Source organism: Scophthalmus maximus, chromosome 6 (assembly GCF_022379125.1).
Source record: "Scophthalmus maximus strain ysfricsl-2021 chromosome 6, ASM2237912v1, whole genome shotgun sequence".
Lineage (NCBI taxonomy): Eukaryota > Metazoa > Chordata > Actinopteri > Pleuronectiformes > Scophthalmidae > Scophthalmus > Scophthalmus maximus.
This window is the reverse complement of record NC_061520.1, coordinates 9028563-9046007: the sequence shown is the minus strand read 5'-3', so window position 1 is coordinate 9046007 and position 17445 is coordinate 9028563. Positions and strand designations below refer to the sequence as shown.

The window sequence follows — 17445 nt, the reverse complement described above, 5'->3', positions numbered from 1 at the left end:
TCATAATGTGCTTTTATCTGCGAGAGACCTGATCCGACTTGGCTGGATATTCACGGAGCTGTACTCTAAATACAGTAAGCATGTGCTGTGTGTGTGTGTGTGTGTGTGTGTGTGTGTGTGTGTGTCTGTCTGTCTGTCTGTGTCTTTTATCAGTGTCAATTTTTAGGTGAAATGTAGCCTGTGGTTGTGCCTTTCGCAACTCTTGAGATTTGGTTTAATATGACGCCATTGGCGCTTTTATGACTGTGGCTTACGTTATCACCTTTAATTGATGCTCTTTATAAAGTTCCTGCTGTCATTTATTCAAATGTGCCGTGAAAGCAGTATATCCTGGTGCCTATATACTGTGCATACAGTTTACACTTACTGTATATAACTGCAACTCATTTTATGTGTGTGCTAAAGCTGGAAGGAGAGCCTATATTGGTGTTGGATGGGTTTTACACATTACAGGCTGAGAGATGCTCTATAATTTGTGATGGTTTAGTGGTGTTTGTATGTGCGCGCCAAGTCAGTTTTGTCCATGTATATACGGACAGATGCAAACAAAAAGTGTTTGGTGAGGCAAATGCTGAGGTAATGAGGAATTCCCTTCCACTGTCCTCGTGTGACAAAGAGGTAGGGAGGGAGGGAGGTGGCCCGGGTGGGGGTGGAGAGTCACTAAGAAGTAGGCGTCACTCTGCAACAACGTCATACTGAGGAGGGAGGTGTACAGTTAAATAACCTATGGGCTTACATAAGGGATGTGGGAAGTCCTGTGTTAAAATACCCTGAAGTTGATCCTCAGTGATCTTCTTGGTTTGAAGATGCAGTGATGGTTTATGGTTATGACCATTCAAGAATGGATCAGATGGTAGAAAATCTCATTTGCTCTCTAAAGGCAACATACATTATGTCCGAGTTTACCCCCTTCAGTTGTTGAGCACACTGTGCAGGAACAAAGAGAATAGAGTGGAGGTGAGAGAGAGGCAGTGCATGCGTGAGAGAAAGCACAACAGCAGAGCCCTTTTGAATAAAAAATCTGTCGCTATAAATAGCAAGCCTTCCTCATGGCCTCAGCTCTGTTTCAGGTTTAGAAGACCTGGCTTTTCCTTTTCCTCTTTTCTGATGGTTATAGCCTTGCAAAATCACACTCTCAATCCTCATCGCGTCTTTTATTTTATTCTCTCTTTTGTTCCCTCGGCCCAGATATGTCTTGTACTGAATATGGGCTGTTTATGTAATGACTGCCTGTTTGTGTACATGGGTGTGCATTGTTGAGTATTACAATGAATCAAGATGCATCAGTGTCCCGAGCAATACACCTTAATTCAAAATAAGTAAAAACATGGATAGATGAGGGGGCTTGCTGCTTAGTTCTGACTGGCATTATGCAGTCCTTCCCCTTGGATCGAGTTGTTGTGTATGCTCGGTGTGCATATGACCATTATGTTTGTTGTTCGCATGTTTGTGACTTTGAAGTTCTCGTCCCCAGGTAGTTGGTGCTCCTGCAGCCTCACTCCTGCATACTAATTGCTAGTGCGTGGGAAAAAAAGACTTTGGTACGATAGAGAGGAAGCATGAGAGGGTGAGGAAGGGAGGAAAAAAAGAAATCAATAGCAACCCCTGGAGTAACTTCTGCTGTAATTGCCTTTAAGTCAGAAGGTTCACACTTTCTCATACAGAGCTAAAAAAAAATCCTAATACATTTTTTGTTTAAAGGATATAAAGAGGCAGAGAATGCTTGGAAACCTCCAAAACTTTTTGGAGAAAGTGCCACCCCACGCACCCCATGTCCCTTACCTCCATACGTCTCTTCAGTTGAATTTTCACTGCCTTGACTCCAACTAGCAATTTTTTATGTTCTTAATTTATTTTGATGTTTATTTTTTTATGATTTCTTTTTTCTGTAACACCCAAGGCTTTAATTCTGTTCATGTAATTATATCAGTTGAAGATTGTTGTGCAAATAAATGTAGAGGGCACAAACCAGAGGTCTAATGTTGGTTGCCCCTGACTGTAAAATCCCAAATGTAATGCCTTTATCCCATCTTATACACCCAATTTAATCATTACATATTTTAATCAGTTTGCCTACCCGATTGTTAACTTGTAGTGAATTATTGCAAAGGAAAAATTAAGAATGAGCATTTACTTTGTATTTGTGTATGCATCCACTACATATGACTACAGGATGTTTTTATCTTTAAAGCAGGATTCGAAGCACCGCCTGCAGTTCCCGCTGGTAGGAAAGTGGTTCTGGTTTGTCTCAGCCAGTAGCTAAGCTAAGCTAAGAACATGTCAGATTTGTGGCAAACTAAGAATACCGGATCAGATCACCCGATCACAAGCACAGGTGTGAACGTCCCAAGATGTCTTGAGAATGCATTTAATAATCTGCATTCTTTTAGCGGTGTGAATGCAAATGTATCCTGGGCCACATTAAAGGACCTACTCAGCCGAAAATATTTGTATACTTATCAGTGTTTTTTTCGTATATTGATTTCTTCGTGGCCGCCACCACCACGAAATCAACATTGACCACCCCAAATTGATTTTCTAATTAGTTTACTATTTTATTCGCTATTAGCTTAACCAGTGCACTGTGTTATTTTGTGAAAACACGCTGGGAGACTATGGACAAAACTGTTGAAAATAATGCTTTTCCCCATGTTTGTTGAACAGGTGGTTAGATAAAGTACTTTTCTATTGCACTTAACAAGTGTAGTTGTTTTCATCTTGAGTTACCTTCACTTTACCTGATTCATGGTGTCCACTGCCCCCTCGGATTTGTGCGTGCATACTTGTGACCACAGGCTTCTGTTTGTGGAGCATGTACTCTAGCTGTGCCCTTGGAAGAAGAGGGCAAATAGGGATTCAAAATTCAAAATGTGGTCAATTATACTTTTCAAACAAACAGAATTAGCGATAAAGAGCATTCTCGAATGCAAGGCCTGTTACCTTCTACCTCCTTTCTTCAATGCGTAGTTGGCTAAGTAGCTGGCACCCAGTGCTTATGGAGAGCTCTGCTCTGTGCCCACCTCTTCAATGGTGAAAATACTTCACTTAATCTTTTTGTTATTCTGAGAAGTGTAAACATTTTTTCATCTTAACTATGGAACTGGCGGGACAAATTAGACTGTAGCGTGACACCGCCGTCTAGGTAATTAATGGGAAAGAGTTTGGAGTAGAGGATAGAGGACTTGTTATACTTAACTAGAAACAAGTTTAGTGGTTGTTTTTGAGATAATTACAACCTTGTGTTGATGAATGAGGAGATTAAGGGACAGAGGGGCAAAGGAGACTGGAAGAAGGTGCGGATAGATACATTTCTATCCTAAGGCAGGTGGAGTATATAGAGGTAAACAGATGGAGCAGCGCAGCGCGACTCTGACCTGCCACCGCTGTCAGGTCAGCTACGTGATCTAGCGACTCACTGCCATGTGCAGTTTCTCTAATTAACACTCCTCCTAATCTGTGCTGGGACTGCACCAGTGCCATGCACACTCACCGTCTCACGGATGAAATGGGTGAGAAGAGAGCAACGCATATAATGAATTTCAAGATGGAGTTAATGTTTCATTAATTTGTCATACGTAAATGATGATGATGTTGTTTGCTTACGGTGAAAGTTCACAGTAAGGGAAGAGTCTTTTACCATATTTGAGGACTATGTTGGCTCCGGAAATTTTCTTTCAAGCATGTGAACTAGGCGATTGGCACCTAGATAAGGATCTACACAGCTTTATACAGATATAGTCTTAGCCCTACTTAGTTGTGCATGCATGTCATTTTGTCTCCACAGCTCATGTGGCCAAACAGCAGACCTTTAATCATCCCTTTATTGTTCTATTTTAGCACAGCGTCATGAGTATCGCAGTCACCTCCTGACTGGTGTAATGGTAATGCAGAAAGGACAGAGGCTATGTTTTATGTCTACTGTTACTAGAGATCTCATCTGTTGTGTGATAGACTGAGACCCTGTTTCGGGTGTGTGCTTGGTTCTCTCACCCTGACCCGAGGGTCGTCGGCCTACAGGATTTAAGGGCACTATGTTTAGATGGCTATATGACTGTGGACCAAATGAGGGAGGAGAAACACTGACGAAGCATTGAAGGGGGATGCTGGATGGTACAGCTGAGTGTTGGTTAGCTGGATGTTGGCTGGATGACTGTCTGAATGACTGGCATTTTGCCTTTACTGCTGGCTGTTCTGAAGTGCACAAGCCACATTGTAAGAGACCACACTTTCTGCTGGCCCAGCACAGGCAGCCTTGCTGGTTGACTGGCCAGATGCCTGACTTCCGGGCTAGGCTGGCACTCTAGAGCCCATCTCTCCTTTGGCAGCCCAGCCAGCCAGCTGTTATTAAGTGTGGCTGTGGCAAATGGAGGTGTTTGTGCAGATCATAGAGGACATTGGTCAGCATCTGGACATATCCAACTGTTTGCCAGTGCATTATTTAGCACATCCTCATTCTATAGCTAATAGCAGCTTTTATCACATAGAAGTTCCTCTCTTAGGGAATTTTCAGACCAAAAATAGTAGTGTGTTAAAAAAATAATGCCAACACTATATCTTGCGTGGGTATGTTGCTACAGACAAGATGGAAAGATAAAATATAATCTGGGAAGTTCTGTTTGATTTACAAATCATTCAGATTGAAGGCTAATCGGATGCCCCAACAAATCACCACAGCCTAAGACTAGGATCAATCAGGAATATGTAATTTTCCAACACCAAGGAAAATTGTTTGTGCTTCATTCAGAAAAAAGAAAGGGGGCAGCCAAAATGAAAAATTTACTTGTGTTAGTTTTGTAGCAAAAATTGCGTTAGATTAAGCTTTTCCCCTTAAAACCTTGCTTTTTTTTTGTCTGTCTTACAGGTGTCTCTACCTTGGTGTTTTGCTCCGTTGCTTCATTGTCGAACTGTGTGCAGGACCCTTTGCCTCGCACTCTCTATTTTCCCCTCTCCCTATTGGTAACACCAGGAGAAATCCCACTGCGGCGGTGGGCAGTCAAAACACCCATAAAGCACCGTGCTCATCGGCAGGAAGGCCTTGTCATAGTTTTAGCTGTGCACTTCCCCACGAGGGGGCCATGCAGTTCTCAGCAGGAAGGTAGACATCGGTTTAAAACCTGCATTCTCTTTGTACCTGTCACTCGGGCTTTGTTGTGCAGGAGAGCAAATTGCGTGCTCTTCTGCACAACATGCTACCATTTCTTTTTTACACTTTTCTTCTTAGTTGTGCCCAGTACGTTATCCGTCACACCTGACTGTACCACAGCATCTGCATCTGTCATGGAATTAGATTTAGTCTTTATTAATCTACAGTCCACAGCACTGAAGAGTGAGCAATTCATAACCATGTCCCAGTGTGGCTAATAATTTAGTTTACAGATTAAGCAGGTAGTGTAGCTGTGACTGATATGACCCATGGGGCAGCAAATGCGGGTGTCTGCGTCGTAGTTTCCAAAAGTCCCAGTTTCTGCCCATCAAGAGTACAATGCAACCCCTTAGTAGAGTGGACGCCAGGCGTAAAGGTATAAGTGTGGACATAACCTTACGCTCTGCTCTCAGGCCAAGGTTTTCCTACTTTATATATAAATGACAAAGACCGTTTGTATGGAAAATTATACAGCAGGTAGTGAGATGATGTAAATTTAAATTGAACAGAACATTTTCTATTGCGTTTCCCCAATGACATGCTGTGTTACTAGCCTCTCTTTGTTACAACACTTTATACACATGCACTGATGTTTACCGCACAGAGCTGTGCTAACTCTAACTGATGCTGTGCCATTCAGGAGTCAAGCACAAGTGTAAACATGGATCAAACATGAACCCATTGAGGTTCTTGCTTCTCATCTGTTGCTTGCTCCTTGAGTTATGCATTGAAACAATTTTTATTTTATTTTACCGCTCATCATGGCAAAAATCAACACAATTAAATACAGTAAAATGCAAACTAGTAGGCAATGTGGCTCAATATTGTATTTTTATTACATCACTATCTCTGTCATTATGTTAGCTGTCAGCATGTCATTGTCACAAAAAGTTAAACTCGTGGTCGTCCCACTCGACAGAGGCCTGCCTGTGCAGACCGTCTTCCATGCAGCAGCAAACAAAATACGGTTGGAGCGTGTCTTGCTCTCTCAGCACTGCTGGCAAAGCATCTGCAGTTGATTAATGCGGCAGTAGTTAAGCACCAGTCCATTATTATTATGCTTCTAGTTAAGTTTTAGGGTCAACCTCAAATGCTAAAACTGGTGCCCTGTGATTTGCCATTCCATATCAGCTAGCTTTAGCCTGTAAAGCTATAGGAACGATGCCCTCTGGTGCGTGCTGCCTTTCACCTTGTGTGTATGAAAGTCTGCGAGGGAAGAGCAGTCTCTCTCTGCTGGGGCTCACTATCTAATTCTAGAGTTCTGTTCTTGTGTCCATGAGCTCAGTCTGTTTAGTTCAAAGGATCAGCTCCACCAGACCCAATAGTAGTTAGTCACTGCTCTCATCGGGACAGAGTGGAACAGAACTGTCTGCAGTCAGACGGTGTGTGAGGGGAGTCATCACCAATCTGCACATATAAATAACTGTGTGAATGACTCACATTCTAATCACTCCGTGAGCCCCATTAAGTCTGTTTGTGCACTCTGTGCACATCTGCAAGCCCTGTTCGATCACGTGTGTGTTTGTTGTTGTGTCTGTGGGATTGAGCTGCGTTGTGCAGTAACACATGATACTGCTGTGTGTTTTGTGTATGTGCATGCGTGCTGTTAAATTTGTGTTTAATGTGAGTACCAAGTGATAAATACGCTCAGCCTTGTAAATGGGGAAAGGAGGGGGTTCGTGAGAGAGAAAAGGAGAGAGGAATATGGGGGTGTTGAGGGATATGGCTGCTTTTCTCTTGGTGACAGAGCCTGTTGCCATGGAGCTGGTCCTCCCATTGGTGGAGGTCTGGTCCAATCGCTTTACAGCACAGATTGTTTCATCATTGAGAAGTTTTTTCCTGTCTCACTAGCCACCCCTTGCTCCTCCATCTCTCTCTGTTTGCTATTTTCTCTCCTTTCTCTCTCGCGCTGTCTTCCACCGCTCCCCTTCTCACAGTGAGAGAAGCCGATGATTTACACAAAGGTGTGTGATGAGTGCAAGAGCTGCCACCCAGTTTCATTTTTACACAGTTTTATCATTTTATTTCAGAGTTCAAGTTGGGCAGGCAGAATCTTTCACAAGATCCTCACAGTAGTTGAGACGATATTTATGTATAATATATATGACAGCTAAGAAACTTGATTATTTTGAATCCACCTGGCCATAAGGTTCAAAGACTGAGGTGCCCACCCTTTGGACTTGCAGACTTGCACTCAGTTTGCAGACCATAAGGTACAACTAGCTGTAACTGATGCAGGCTAATACAACAGTCCTGCAATAAATCTCAACCTCATGGAAGTTATAAAGTATACCTTTAGAGCAAAACTTGTCCGCATGCAAGCGCATGCATGTAGGTCTCGCAAGTATTGTTTACATGCAGGGAATGCAGACATGAAACTAGCAGAGCAAATGAATATTGATTTAATTCTTCTTCTATGAATAATAAGAATAATAATTCATTACACTAATGGGAAAACAAGGCAAATATCCTCTTCACATTGAGCTAATGGTGATCGCACTGACCATGGGTCAATCGCAGAGATGATTGTCTATCGGCACAACCCCAGCTCCCTCTTGATGGCAACACTAATGAGACGATGTCTTCTCGGCACAGAATTGAATTGTCATTGATGCGACCAAAATAGAGCTGCATTAAGAAGCAGGGAATTCCCACTGACTTTTGAAATGCGAAAGGTGAAATGTTTTTGTGGTCATGTATGAATGAACCTGATTGTATGAATGAACCTATGTTTACTTAGTACTCATGTAACAAGTGCACTCAGAGATCACAGACCTCTGAGCCGTCCCCCACCCACATGCGGTTTCACCCGAATCCCTATCTAGTAATGGTGAAGAATCCTTTAAAAAAATGTAATCACCTTACATGACCAATGCCTATCTTTGATAATATTCAAATCTCTCCTTAACGTTTTGAGTAAGCCTGCTGCATTTCAGCACTCCTGCTTTCATCAATATTAGACGCAAGATCGGGATCCCCCTCTCTCCACTGGTATTCATTCATTGTGCACGCAGGAAACTGTCATTCAATTGGCAGACATATTTTCTCACCATCAACCACTTCTCCTTGTGCTCTTACTGAGCACAGTAAGAGCACAATTCTGATTTGTTCTTTCCATACACCGTCTGTATGTTCTCCCCCCCCCCCCCCCCCCCCCCCACACACACACACACACACACACACACACACACACAGCAGATAACTATACATAGGTGGAAACTAGTGAGAGCAACCAAGAAAGACAGGGAGACTTCAGAAAGGTAGGTAGGTAACTAGGGAGGAAGGGGAGGGAAGGATTGAGAGAATGAGTCACAGCTCATCCCACAGGAATGAGTGGGTAGGCTGAATGGAGGAGGATGGCGTCAGCAGCAGGCCTGACAATTTAAGAAGACACATTAAAAGAGGAAGAAAAAAGAGAGGGAGGAAAAGCGCAAGAGATGGAGAGCTAACACTTCATTGTGGGTGGATGGAGAGAGAGATATTGATGGGAGGGGTTGATGTGGAGGGGGTGGAAGGCAGGAAGGGGTATCCTCTCTGAGACTGAGAGAAATCAGAGAGGAGGTGGCAAGGATAAGGACAGAGAAGAGTCATAGATGAAAAAGAGAGACCCTGTCTTCCGCTTCATTTGACCATTCATGTTCCCGTCATCTGTGTTTGGTTTTCCTATCGTCAGATATGTTTCCTGTCTGTTTTCTGAGCCATGGAGTCGCGTAAATCATTTTTACATGGCTCACGGCATAAAGGGAGTCTATTTGTGTGCGCTGGCCAGTGATGCATGTAACCATTTTTTTTACTGTGTAAACTACTGACTCTGTTTTAGTGCAAATGTCCCCTCACCCCTCCCTGTGTGAGATTGTGCAATCGACGCAAGGGGGAATCCTCTCTGATAGAGACAAACACGGGTACCTACATACTGCAAGCGCTGCTTGTTTATAATATGTGCAGCCCCTGAGCTTGCACAAATTCTGCCATTACTACACACGTCAGCCGCCACATCTGCGAAGACATAACCTTGCTGGCATTTGTGAAATGGGTTCTCTCTGACGTCAAATGGGCAAGGTGCGTGGTTGAATGCAGAGGAGCTGAATTGGGTCGAGCTGCCTGTGTATGCCTCTCCCACTGCTGTCTCTGGTACGTGCTCGCTCACTCCCGTTTGCATCGTACTGTGCCTCCATTCACCTTAATCTTTCATTCAGGCTCTGCAGAGAAAATGGAGAGGCATGTCTGCGTATGCTTCTCCATTATGAAATGTGAAATGCAGTGAATGCAATGAGTAAATAGTAGCAAAAAAACAACTCTTTTGACTTACTTGTCATTAAATAGAAATAACCAGGTGAGGAAAAAACAAAAACGCACTGTAGATCCAGCCTCTGTAGGTTCCTCTGTATTGTATCTGTGGTGCCCATTGTCATTTCCCTCATGTAATTTCCCATTGGCTCCAGTCTCCAAAGTCATCCAAAGTGATTCATTATTTAATTACTTGAGTCAGAGAAAAGTCGCAGGTCCTCACACTGAAGGATGGGGAACCTATATAAGTTGTGAATTTTTATTTAATAAATAACTTGAAGCTAACAATTGATTAATATTGTTTATTTCAATCCACAAATGTGATTCCTATCATTTCAGTGCAGCAGTGTAGGCTAAAAATCACATCCTGTACCATCAGTTTTTAAAACCCATCCTGTCATTTTAACATATTGATGCCCTTTGGCAACAACTTGTACCAAAATGTGGCTTTTGGCTCCATACACATGTCTCAGTTATTCAGACATTAGTTACCTCATAAGTCAAAAGACTTGAGACAGTTTCCCACAAAATTCAATTCAATCTATGAGAGTGACAGCGAGGACAAGAACTCTGCACACAGCTCCACAATGAAGTAACAGCAAAAAACCCCCAGATCTTTCATAATATTATGAAAAGTGTTAAAAATATTCAGACTATTAATGAAACTGGCGGAAGAAATTAGACTTTGGAAGGCAAACAGAGTCAGGTAATTAATGTGAAACAGTGCTTGATATATAGACAAGCTTTCTGCTCTCACCACTTACCTTGCAGTAGAATTCTTGTCATTTCTCTGGCTCGCCCCGCTGCTAACTTTTGCCGAGACTCTGACCCAGCTTGACCTGGGGCAGCTAATTTTGACAGTGATCTCATACCTGCATGAAATATTAAGTCCAGCTAGCCTACTATCTGAAATGGTCGTATACATTCTGTGTGTCTTACCATACACACAAACACAAACACATACACACACATACATAAGTGTTGTCCAGACAGATAACTCTTTCACTCTCTGGCCCATTCACACATACACACACCGTCTCACCCAGGGCTCCCTTCCATTGGCAGTGTTTGGTGTGGAAACCTGACACCGAGGGCAGTGCAGTGTGTGACCTGTGTGTCTCAGCTGGTTGCCTGTCATCAGGCGGGCCTATGTAAAAGTTTGCAAGGCCAGTAGTGTGCGTGCGTGCGTGCGTGCGTGCGTGCGAGCGAGCGAGCGAGCGAGTGAAGTGGGTCAGTGTGCCCTGCACGGCATTGTGACAGCTGATGATGGTGATGTTGTGGTCCATCTACGTGGGTTGTCACAGGCTTTTGTGAAACCATGACATAAGTTAAGAAGCCTACTTAATATATATACACACACACACACACACACACACACACACACACACACACACACACACACACTTAATATGCTGTTTTTTCTTTTCATGAAGATCCCTGGGAAATCTGTGAAAACTGTTGTGCAAGTCCTTATCGCAGCCGACTGTCCACAAATGTGCTTAAAAAGCAAATTTATCTCCAGCCTGAGACATTAAACGGATTATTAATATTTGTTCTTAAATCATAGCATCTCTGTCCTGCTGTGTTACATCAGCTTGTGAATGTGGTTTTATGAGACCAACATGTTGTAGATTTTGGCACAGGCCTGAGTCCTCTGTGAATCAGATGCCCAGCTGTATTTCTGCAGCCACATGTGTTGATGTAGACAGTTGGCAGAGAGAGATCAACATCAGGCCCACCAACACAGTGACTGAACTGGGACATGCCAGGCAGAGATCAGTGCTGCTGCTGCTGCTGCTGCTGCTGCTGCTGCTGCTGCTGCGACTGGTGGAATCGTAGTTGGGGAGTGTGCAATGTGCAGCCTATATTTTGACACATTGTCATTTATTTGTGATGTAACAGGATGGGCCCTAAGAGAGACTTTGGTTGGTGTTTGTGTTTATTTCATAAACTCGCAAAACACTCGCCTGCTGACTAATGTTAACTCTAGGTTAGTATAAGTTACGGTAACACAGGACGATCTCAACTGCCCTTAGGAACAGTCATAATTAAAAAAATATGACAAAATGTTGCCAGCTGTGTTCATCAGAAAAAGAAGTTACGTGTGAAAACAGCCTAACTTTGTTCAGCTACCAAACCACATTACAAAATCACATTACTTTAGTTGAGGTACATTCTTTGACTCACATCCTGCTCACGTTTGCTGCTCAAGTCTGGAGTCAAATTTTGATATTTTGAGTCTGGTCTCATACTTAATTCACGTTATTAGATATGAATTAAATATACAGTGTTTCTGACTCAATAACACAGTTAAAGGTTAGAGGTTTCTGTTGTTGTAAAATAGGCTAAATTTGGTATATCGTCAATCTACTATTGCTAATATAAACATCTATGAGAATTACATACATATTTATATTTGTAATGTTTTAAAGGGAATGTACATCATTTGTCTAATGTACTGGATTCTTTGTTGAGTTTTGAAATGGCTCCCTTACTCATTTGAGAGGATTTATCAGTTCAGCAGCTTTAATTGGACATTTTTACCACTTGATATCTCATGACCTGCATGACTGAGAACCCACATTGTTGTTTGTACCACAGGGTTTGATTGCTTAGAAGCAATAGAAGAAATAACAGATGCTTTTTCTCTTCATCCTGCCCCGGCCTGCTCTTTCTGTTTTCCATCCCTTGCAGCCTGTAATTCCACAAATTTATTTATTTTTAATATCATTCTTCTCTCTGCCATCCTCGCTGGTACTTGCTCAACACAAATGGCAGCAGTTGGGAATGACGTCACCATCTCCTTGGCAACCCTGTGGGCCTGTGTGTGTGAAGGGGAGGGAGGTGTTTTTATATCCAAGTGGGGACAACCTCTAACCCACTCACCACAAGGACAGAAATTGAGCTCCACATGTGTAGAAACTGCTTTTTTAGGGTTAAGATTAATCTTTACAGGTTTTGCTTATGGTAATGGTTAGGCATCACTCTGCTCAACCATGAGAATGACACCTGAGGTGAATGACTATCTTTCTTTCAATCCAAAAAATTCATTCTTTTTTGTGTGTGTGTGTGTGTGTGTGAAAAAGCAAAAGGAGGAGATTATTTTGAGGAGACTGTATCAGGCATTTGTGTCTGCCTACAGTAGAAAGTTTGGCCATGTTCTGTGCTGCTGTATGGAAGGCTTGTATAAGCAGAGTGGGGTTGGCGGCATTGTGGGTGTCCTGGTCAGTGATGTGGTGTGATGCTGCTGATGACGCATTTGCTGTTGCATTGCTTGCCTGGGTCTTTCCCACAGCGGGAATCCCTGCCTCATTTGTTCACTCATCTCTTATCTATCCCACAATACAGCCCAGCACAGCACAGCCACACAGACAGGGACATGCATTGATGGCACTCATCCATGCTGCATGAATACATGTTGACAATCATGCTTTCTGACGCCTAAATTAGTGCCCATTCACTCCTCATCTTGCTATTTCATATTTGCATGTATATGGGATTTAACACATTCCTGTCTTCCTACTGTTTATGCCAGATAGTTTCGGCGTGTTGGACACATAATATATTCATGTGCTGTCTGTCCCCTGCATGTAAATTTGTATAACACCTAACACTGCAGAGTTTCTACTTTTGAGCTAAAATCACCCCCCAGAGCTTAGCTTCTTGAGTCATGTTTTTCTATGATGGTAAAATAGAATTGGAGAAGAGAGAGAATACATAGTCATGATAAGGACATGATGATTTAGTTATTAAGATGTTTTTGATGATGATGATATTGTCAAAATTTAAGCTGTCTTTGGAGCTAGAAGATATCCTTGCCTTTAACTGTGCGTAGGCGTATGCATCATGTCCTGCGTCAATTTGATGTGTTGGTTGTGCACATACTAAGAAATGAACACTATGTGTCGGCAAGATGAAATATGCCTCGCCATGCTGGGGTTAATGTTTTATGTTGAACCAAATCTGACTCAGTAGGTCATATAAGTGATGACTACCACCCTGTTCTAGGTCTGTATTTTTTTCCGTTTTTTCTCAGTAAGTAGATGAAGTGATGTTGGTCCGATATCTGATGCCTCCATCGAACTATTGCATCACTAATACTGGCAGTTCTTTACTAGTGATTCAACTCAAGCACTAGGCAGGACGTCCAGGTGAAAAGGCAAAAAATGTTGTTACTAGCATGAATTATACAGGGGAAAATTTTAACACTTCTCAGAAGAAGAAAAAAATACCTCATCCACGAAGAAGGATGCTCACACTGTAGAAACTTGTTTTTTTAAATAATGACAAGGTCAGATAATGAACAATTTAGCATTTGGGCAGACCTGACTTGATGACGTGCTGATTAGTTAACCCAGTGTACCAGTAGGCTCTGAGCTTTCAGCTCTTTGTCCCCCTCCCTGATGGAAAGAGCAGCAGCAGCAGCAGCGATGAGTCACACAGTGTGTGAAACATGACGTCATCCGTGTCTTCCTCTTCTGCTTTTGGCATCCAGGGCTTCGACTGGAGGGCAGACCATGCTGCTGCACTGAGCCGGAGGGAGAGAACTAGAGACATCTCAGAGGACCGCTGAGGTGGTGGCTGGCCTGCTTTTTGTGCCCCTCCCCCTTGTCTGGCTGGCTAACTGCTGCCTTTTCAGTTCACCTGATCGCTGTAAATATCAATGCCTTTTTTCAGATGTGCATGTTGCTTTTCCTGTTATATTACTCTACTTATGTGTCTTTTGTTTGAATCCTTTGGAGCAAGTTTGAGCCTTTTATATGGAAAATCGCCCCCTCCGAATGCTTGCTTATTTTTGAGGGGGGGTAATATATTGATCTTCAGAGAGGTTTATTTTGTAACTGATTTTCACAAATGGTATGAAAGAAATGTAGCTTTAGCTAGCACCAAATGCCATGGCACATGAAAATAAGTAATTGTTACAAAACAAGCGTGGTGTAGAAGGTCTTTATTCTGTTCAGATTTCCTTACTCACACCAATATGCTGCTAATGTCTAAAACAGGATAAGAAAATCCAGCCTTTTATATCCAAAGTTGAAATGTCCCCAGGTGCACTGCAAGCACTAAATATCACATTTGTAGAGATTTGGCTATATAGTTTGTTTGTCCATTCAGTTGTTCTTTTATTAGAATTTTTAAAATAAGATGTGGGTAATCATAATTTGAAAACTACAATGTTTTTCATTATTAACAAAATCCCCCAAAATGAGGCCACTTATTCTTAACAAGTGATAGAACAAACCATTTGAGCAGATAAATAACTATACTGTAACTAGAAATCATTTAACTCAGTAAATAAAAATGTTTTTTTATTTTGTCTTTGTATGTTGTTTCCTCGCAGCTCCACCCTGAGAGCTAAGGCTTGCTATGGACGTTGCTTCGCCCCCTGCTGCAGCCTTGCCCAGTGCCCTACCTTAGTGGGTTCCCCTCGTCTTACTGTGTGTGGTTCCCATCCAGACTCCCTGTACAGAGTCCAGCACAGATCTGGTACCACCTACAGGTAGATAGTAGTATAATCGTACACTCTAACTTACTGTCTGCTCTCTCCTTTGTCATTTCATTTCAAAACTGCGCAGCTGCTTGGTGTGTAAAATTGTCGCAACCTAGAATGTCCCTTTCTTTTCTCTCGCCTCTTTTCTCTTAGCCACTCCTGGGTCCTCCACCCAACCCCCTCCCCCTTCACCCACCCTCTCCCCCTCCCCTACGAAGATGTCAGTGAGCCTGACAACAGACATCCAGCAGGAGGGAGAGAGTGGGCTACTCATTGAGCCCTGCAGTCGAGGCAAGACCTCCCCTCAACCACAGGGCACCAAGGAGGGGGCAGGGGAGGGCCTGGAGCCTGAGGATAGCGCCTCACAGGATGCACAGGTGGGAAGAAGTGATGATATAAGAGTCCTGCTGTTTTTAGACATGACATGTATCACAACGACGGATTTGTTGTATAATTAAATAAAACAATTCAAACAGTCCTGCTATTTACTGCACTTTGTGAAAAAGTTTCTTGCCCAAGGACACTGACTGGCATGGCACTGGTTAGCGGACATCCGTCTCTACCTCCTGCGCAAAAGTTGCCCAATGTGTCTCTTTTACAGTCAAACACATTATTTAGCCAAGACTGACACATTTTAGATATATAAATACATTAAAAAAAATTTAAGAACCTCTTTGCTAGCAAACTTAATTAAGACTTATTTCTGTTTTAGCCAGATTTTGGATGTAATTATTTTTAAGATAAAAGATCACAGTCCTCGAGAGTTTGTCAGCCTAATGCATTGTCGTTTTAGTGATACTTTCACAGTCTGATCTGTTTAAAAAACAATGCTTCAACCCATTTAAACATAAGCATTCTCTAAAATCCATAGGTAGTATATTCTTATGTGTATTTAATTAGAAAATTACATTTTTATTTTGCAGAAACGAGGTCCTAACCACAGCCATGGCAGGAAAAGGTCCAAGGTAAGTTATAACACGTTTTTGTTTGTTTGGGCTTTTTTGCTCGAAAAACAGGTAATCATCTTTCTGCAAGTAAAAGCCAATAACTTCAAATCATCCCACTCCCTGAAATAACCCCCTGCTGGTTCATTGTATTTTTGACTTTCCATTATTAACATTTTAATCTGAAGAAAAGAAAAAAAGAAATTAAGTTTATTTATATTTATTAATTATTATACATCTGTGATTGTGTTTCAGTCTAATGCCAAACTGAAGCTGGTACGGAGTCTGGCAGTGTGTGAGGAGTCCTCTGGTCCATTCTCCAATGATGGACCTCCAGAATCGGTACTGTCCTTGTCTCTGAGCTTATGCCCTAACTCCTCACCTTAGTCCGCACTCCGCAGTTAAACTAGCTTGCAATTTTTTGTGTTTAAGGGCAGTTTGTGTAGAATTAACATTACTTAACAGGCATAACAAAATTAGAATTCAGAATATTACCATGTTATCTCATAGCGGTGGAATATTGTTTTCCAGGATATCATCCAGCTTCACATCAGCTGTCCGTCAGACAAGGAAGAGGAGAAGTCCTCAAAGGACGAGTATGAAAATGATGAGAAGGAGAAGAAGGATAAGACTCCGCGAAAGATGCTCTCGCGTGGTAAGATGCAACCTTGGACGTTCAATTTATTTTACAGCTTGCCGCTGAGGAGTTGATCACACTTTTTATACAATGAATAATCTTACACAAAACCAAATGTAAATCTTGTCACAGGTGTGATGTTAACTTTATTTAAATTCACTTCCTTGCAAAATAAAATGAACCAAAAATAACAATCTCAGTTAAAACATTCTGCATTAGTAAATTTAAATAGTTTTTTTCTCTTGTGGCATAACTTTTATGTATGATGTCCGTTGTTAAAACCCAAAGTACCAAAACCAATGTGTCAAGCTAATTTCTCTGGAAGATGATTGGATCCCCGCTCTTTTTTTTTTTTTTTTGAATTACCTGCCTCACTCCCTCTCTCTGCAGATGCATCATTAGACTCAAAGAGCAACAGAAATGAAATGGCTAGTCCAACTGTGTAGTGTAGTGGAAAAATACTGGAAAAACATCTCCTGAGGAGTGTGTATATGTGTGAAAGCAAAGAACAGCTAGCTGATGTCTGCTTCTTAGGTTTATCCTTCCTGAACAACCTGGAATGTTGTTGCTGCTATGTTTTGGGGCTATGCTTAGTAGTGATCTGACTTTGCACTTCCTTTCTCATTTGTACTTTACAGGAAGTGTCACTTGCTGGCTTTTCCCACTCAGTCTCTCAGCCCTTTCTTCCACTTGCCTGCATATTTATTTTTTCTCTCTCTCCGTTAGACTCCAGTCAGGAATACACTGATTCCACGGGCATTGATGTTCACGAGTTTCTGGTCAACACACTGAAAAACAATCCCAGGTATGAGATTGCCACCGAAGATGAACTGACAGACACATTTTTAAAACAACAGCATTACAGGAAATGAACAATGAAAATTTACTTGATGGGATTACTTAGGGCACAAACACAATTTCCTCTGGTCCCACTGCTGTTGAG

At 42.1% G+C, this 17445-nt stretch overlaps 1 protein-coding gene across 18 annotated transcripts in view; it reads left to right on the top strand.

Annotated features, from left to right (window-relative positions):
• Nucleotides 1–17445, top strand: part of LOC118309071 (R3H domain-containing protein 2) — a 43269-nt gene that overhangs the window by 4664 nt on the left and 21160 nt on the right. For 15 of the 18 annotated variants that reach the window (XM_035630702.2, XM_035630703.2, XM_035630711.2 and 12 more), the window contains exons 3-9: nt 13926–14083; nt 14772–14930; nt 15075–15298; nt 15845–15886; nt 16121–16207; nt 16397–16520; nt 17229–17307. In XM_035630702.2, coding sequence (XP_035486595.1) covers nt 15140–15298; nt 15845–15886; nt 16121–16207; nt 16397–16520; nt 17229–17307 — 491 coding nt within the window. In that variant the 5' untranslated portion in view covers nt 13926–14083; nt 14772–14930; nt 15075–15139. Of the gene's footprint in view, nt 1–49; nt 75–13925; nt 14084–14771; nt 14931–15074; nt 15299–15844; nt 15887–16120; nt 16208–16396; nt 16521–17228; nt 17308–17445 lie in introns of those variants that run through there. The other 3 variants (XM_035630699.2, XM_035630700.2, XM_035630701.2) reach the window with 3 other exon arrangements.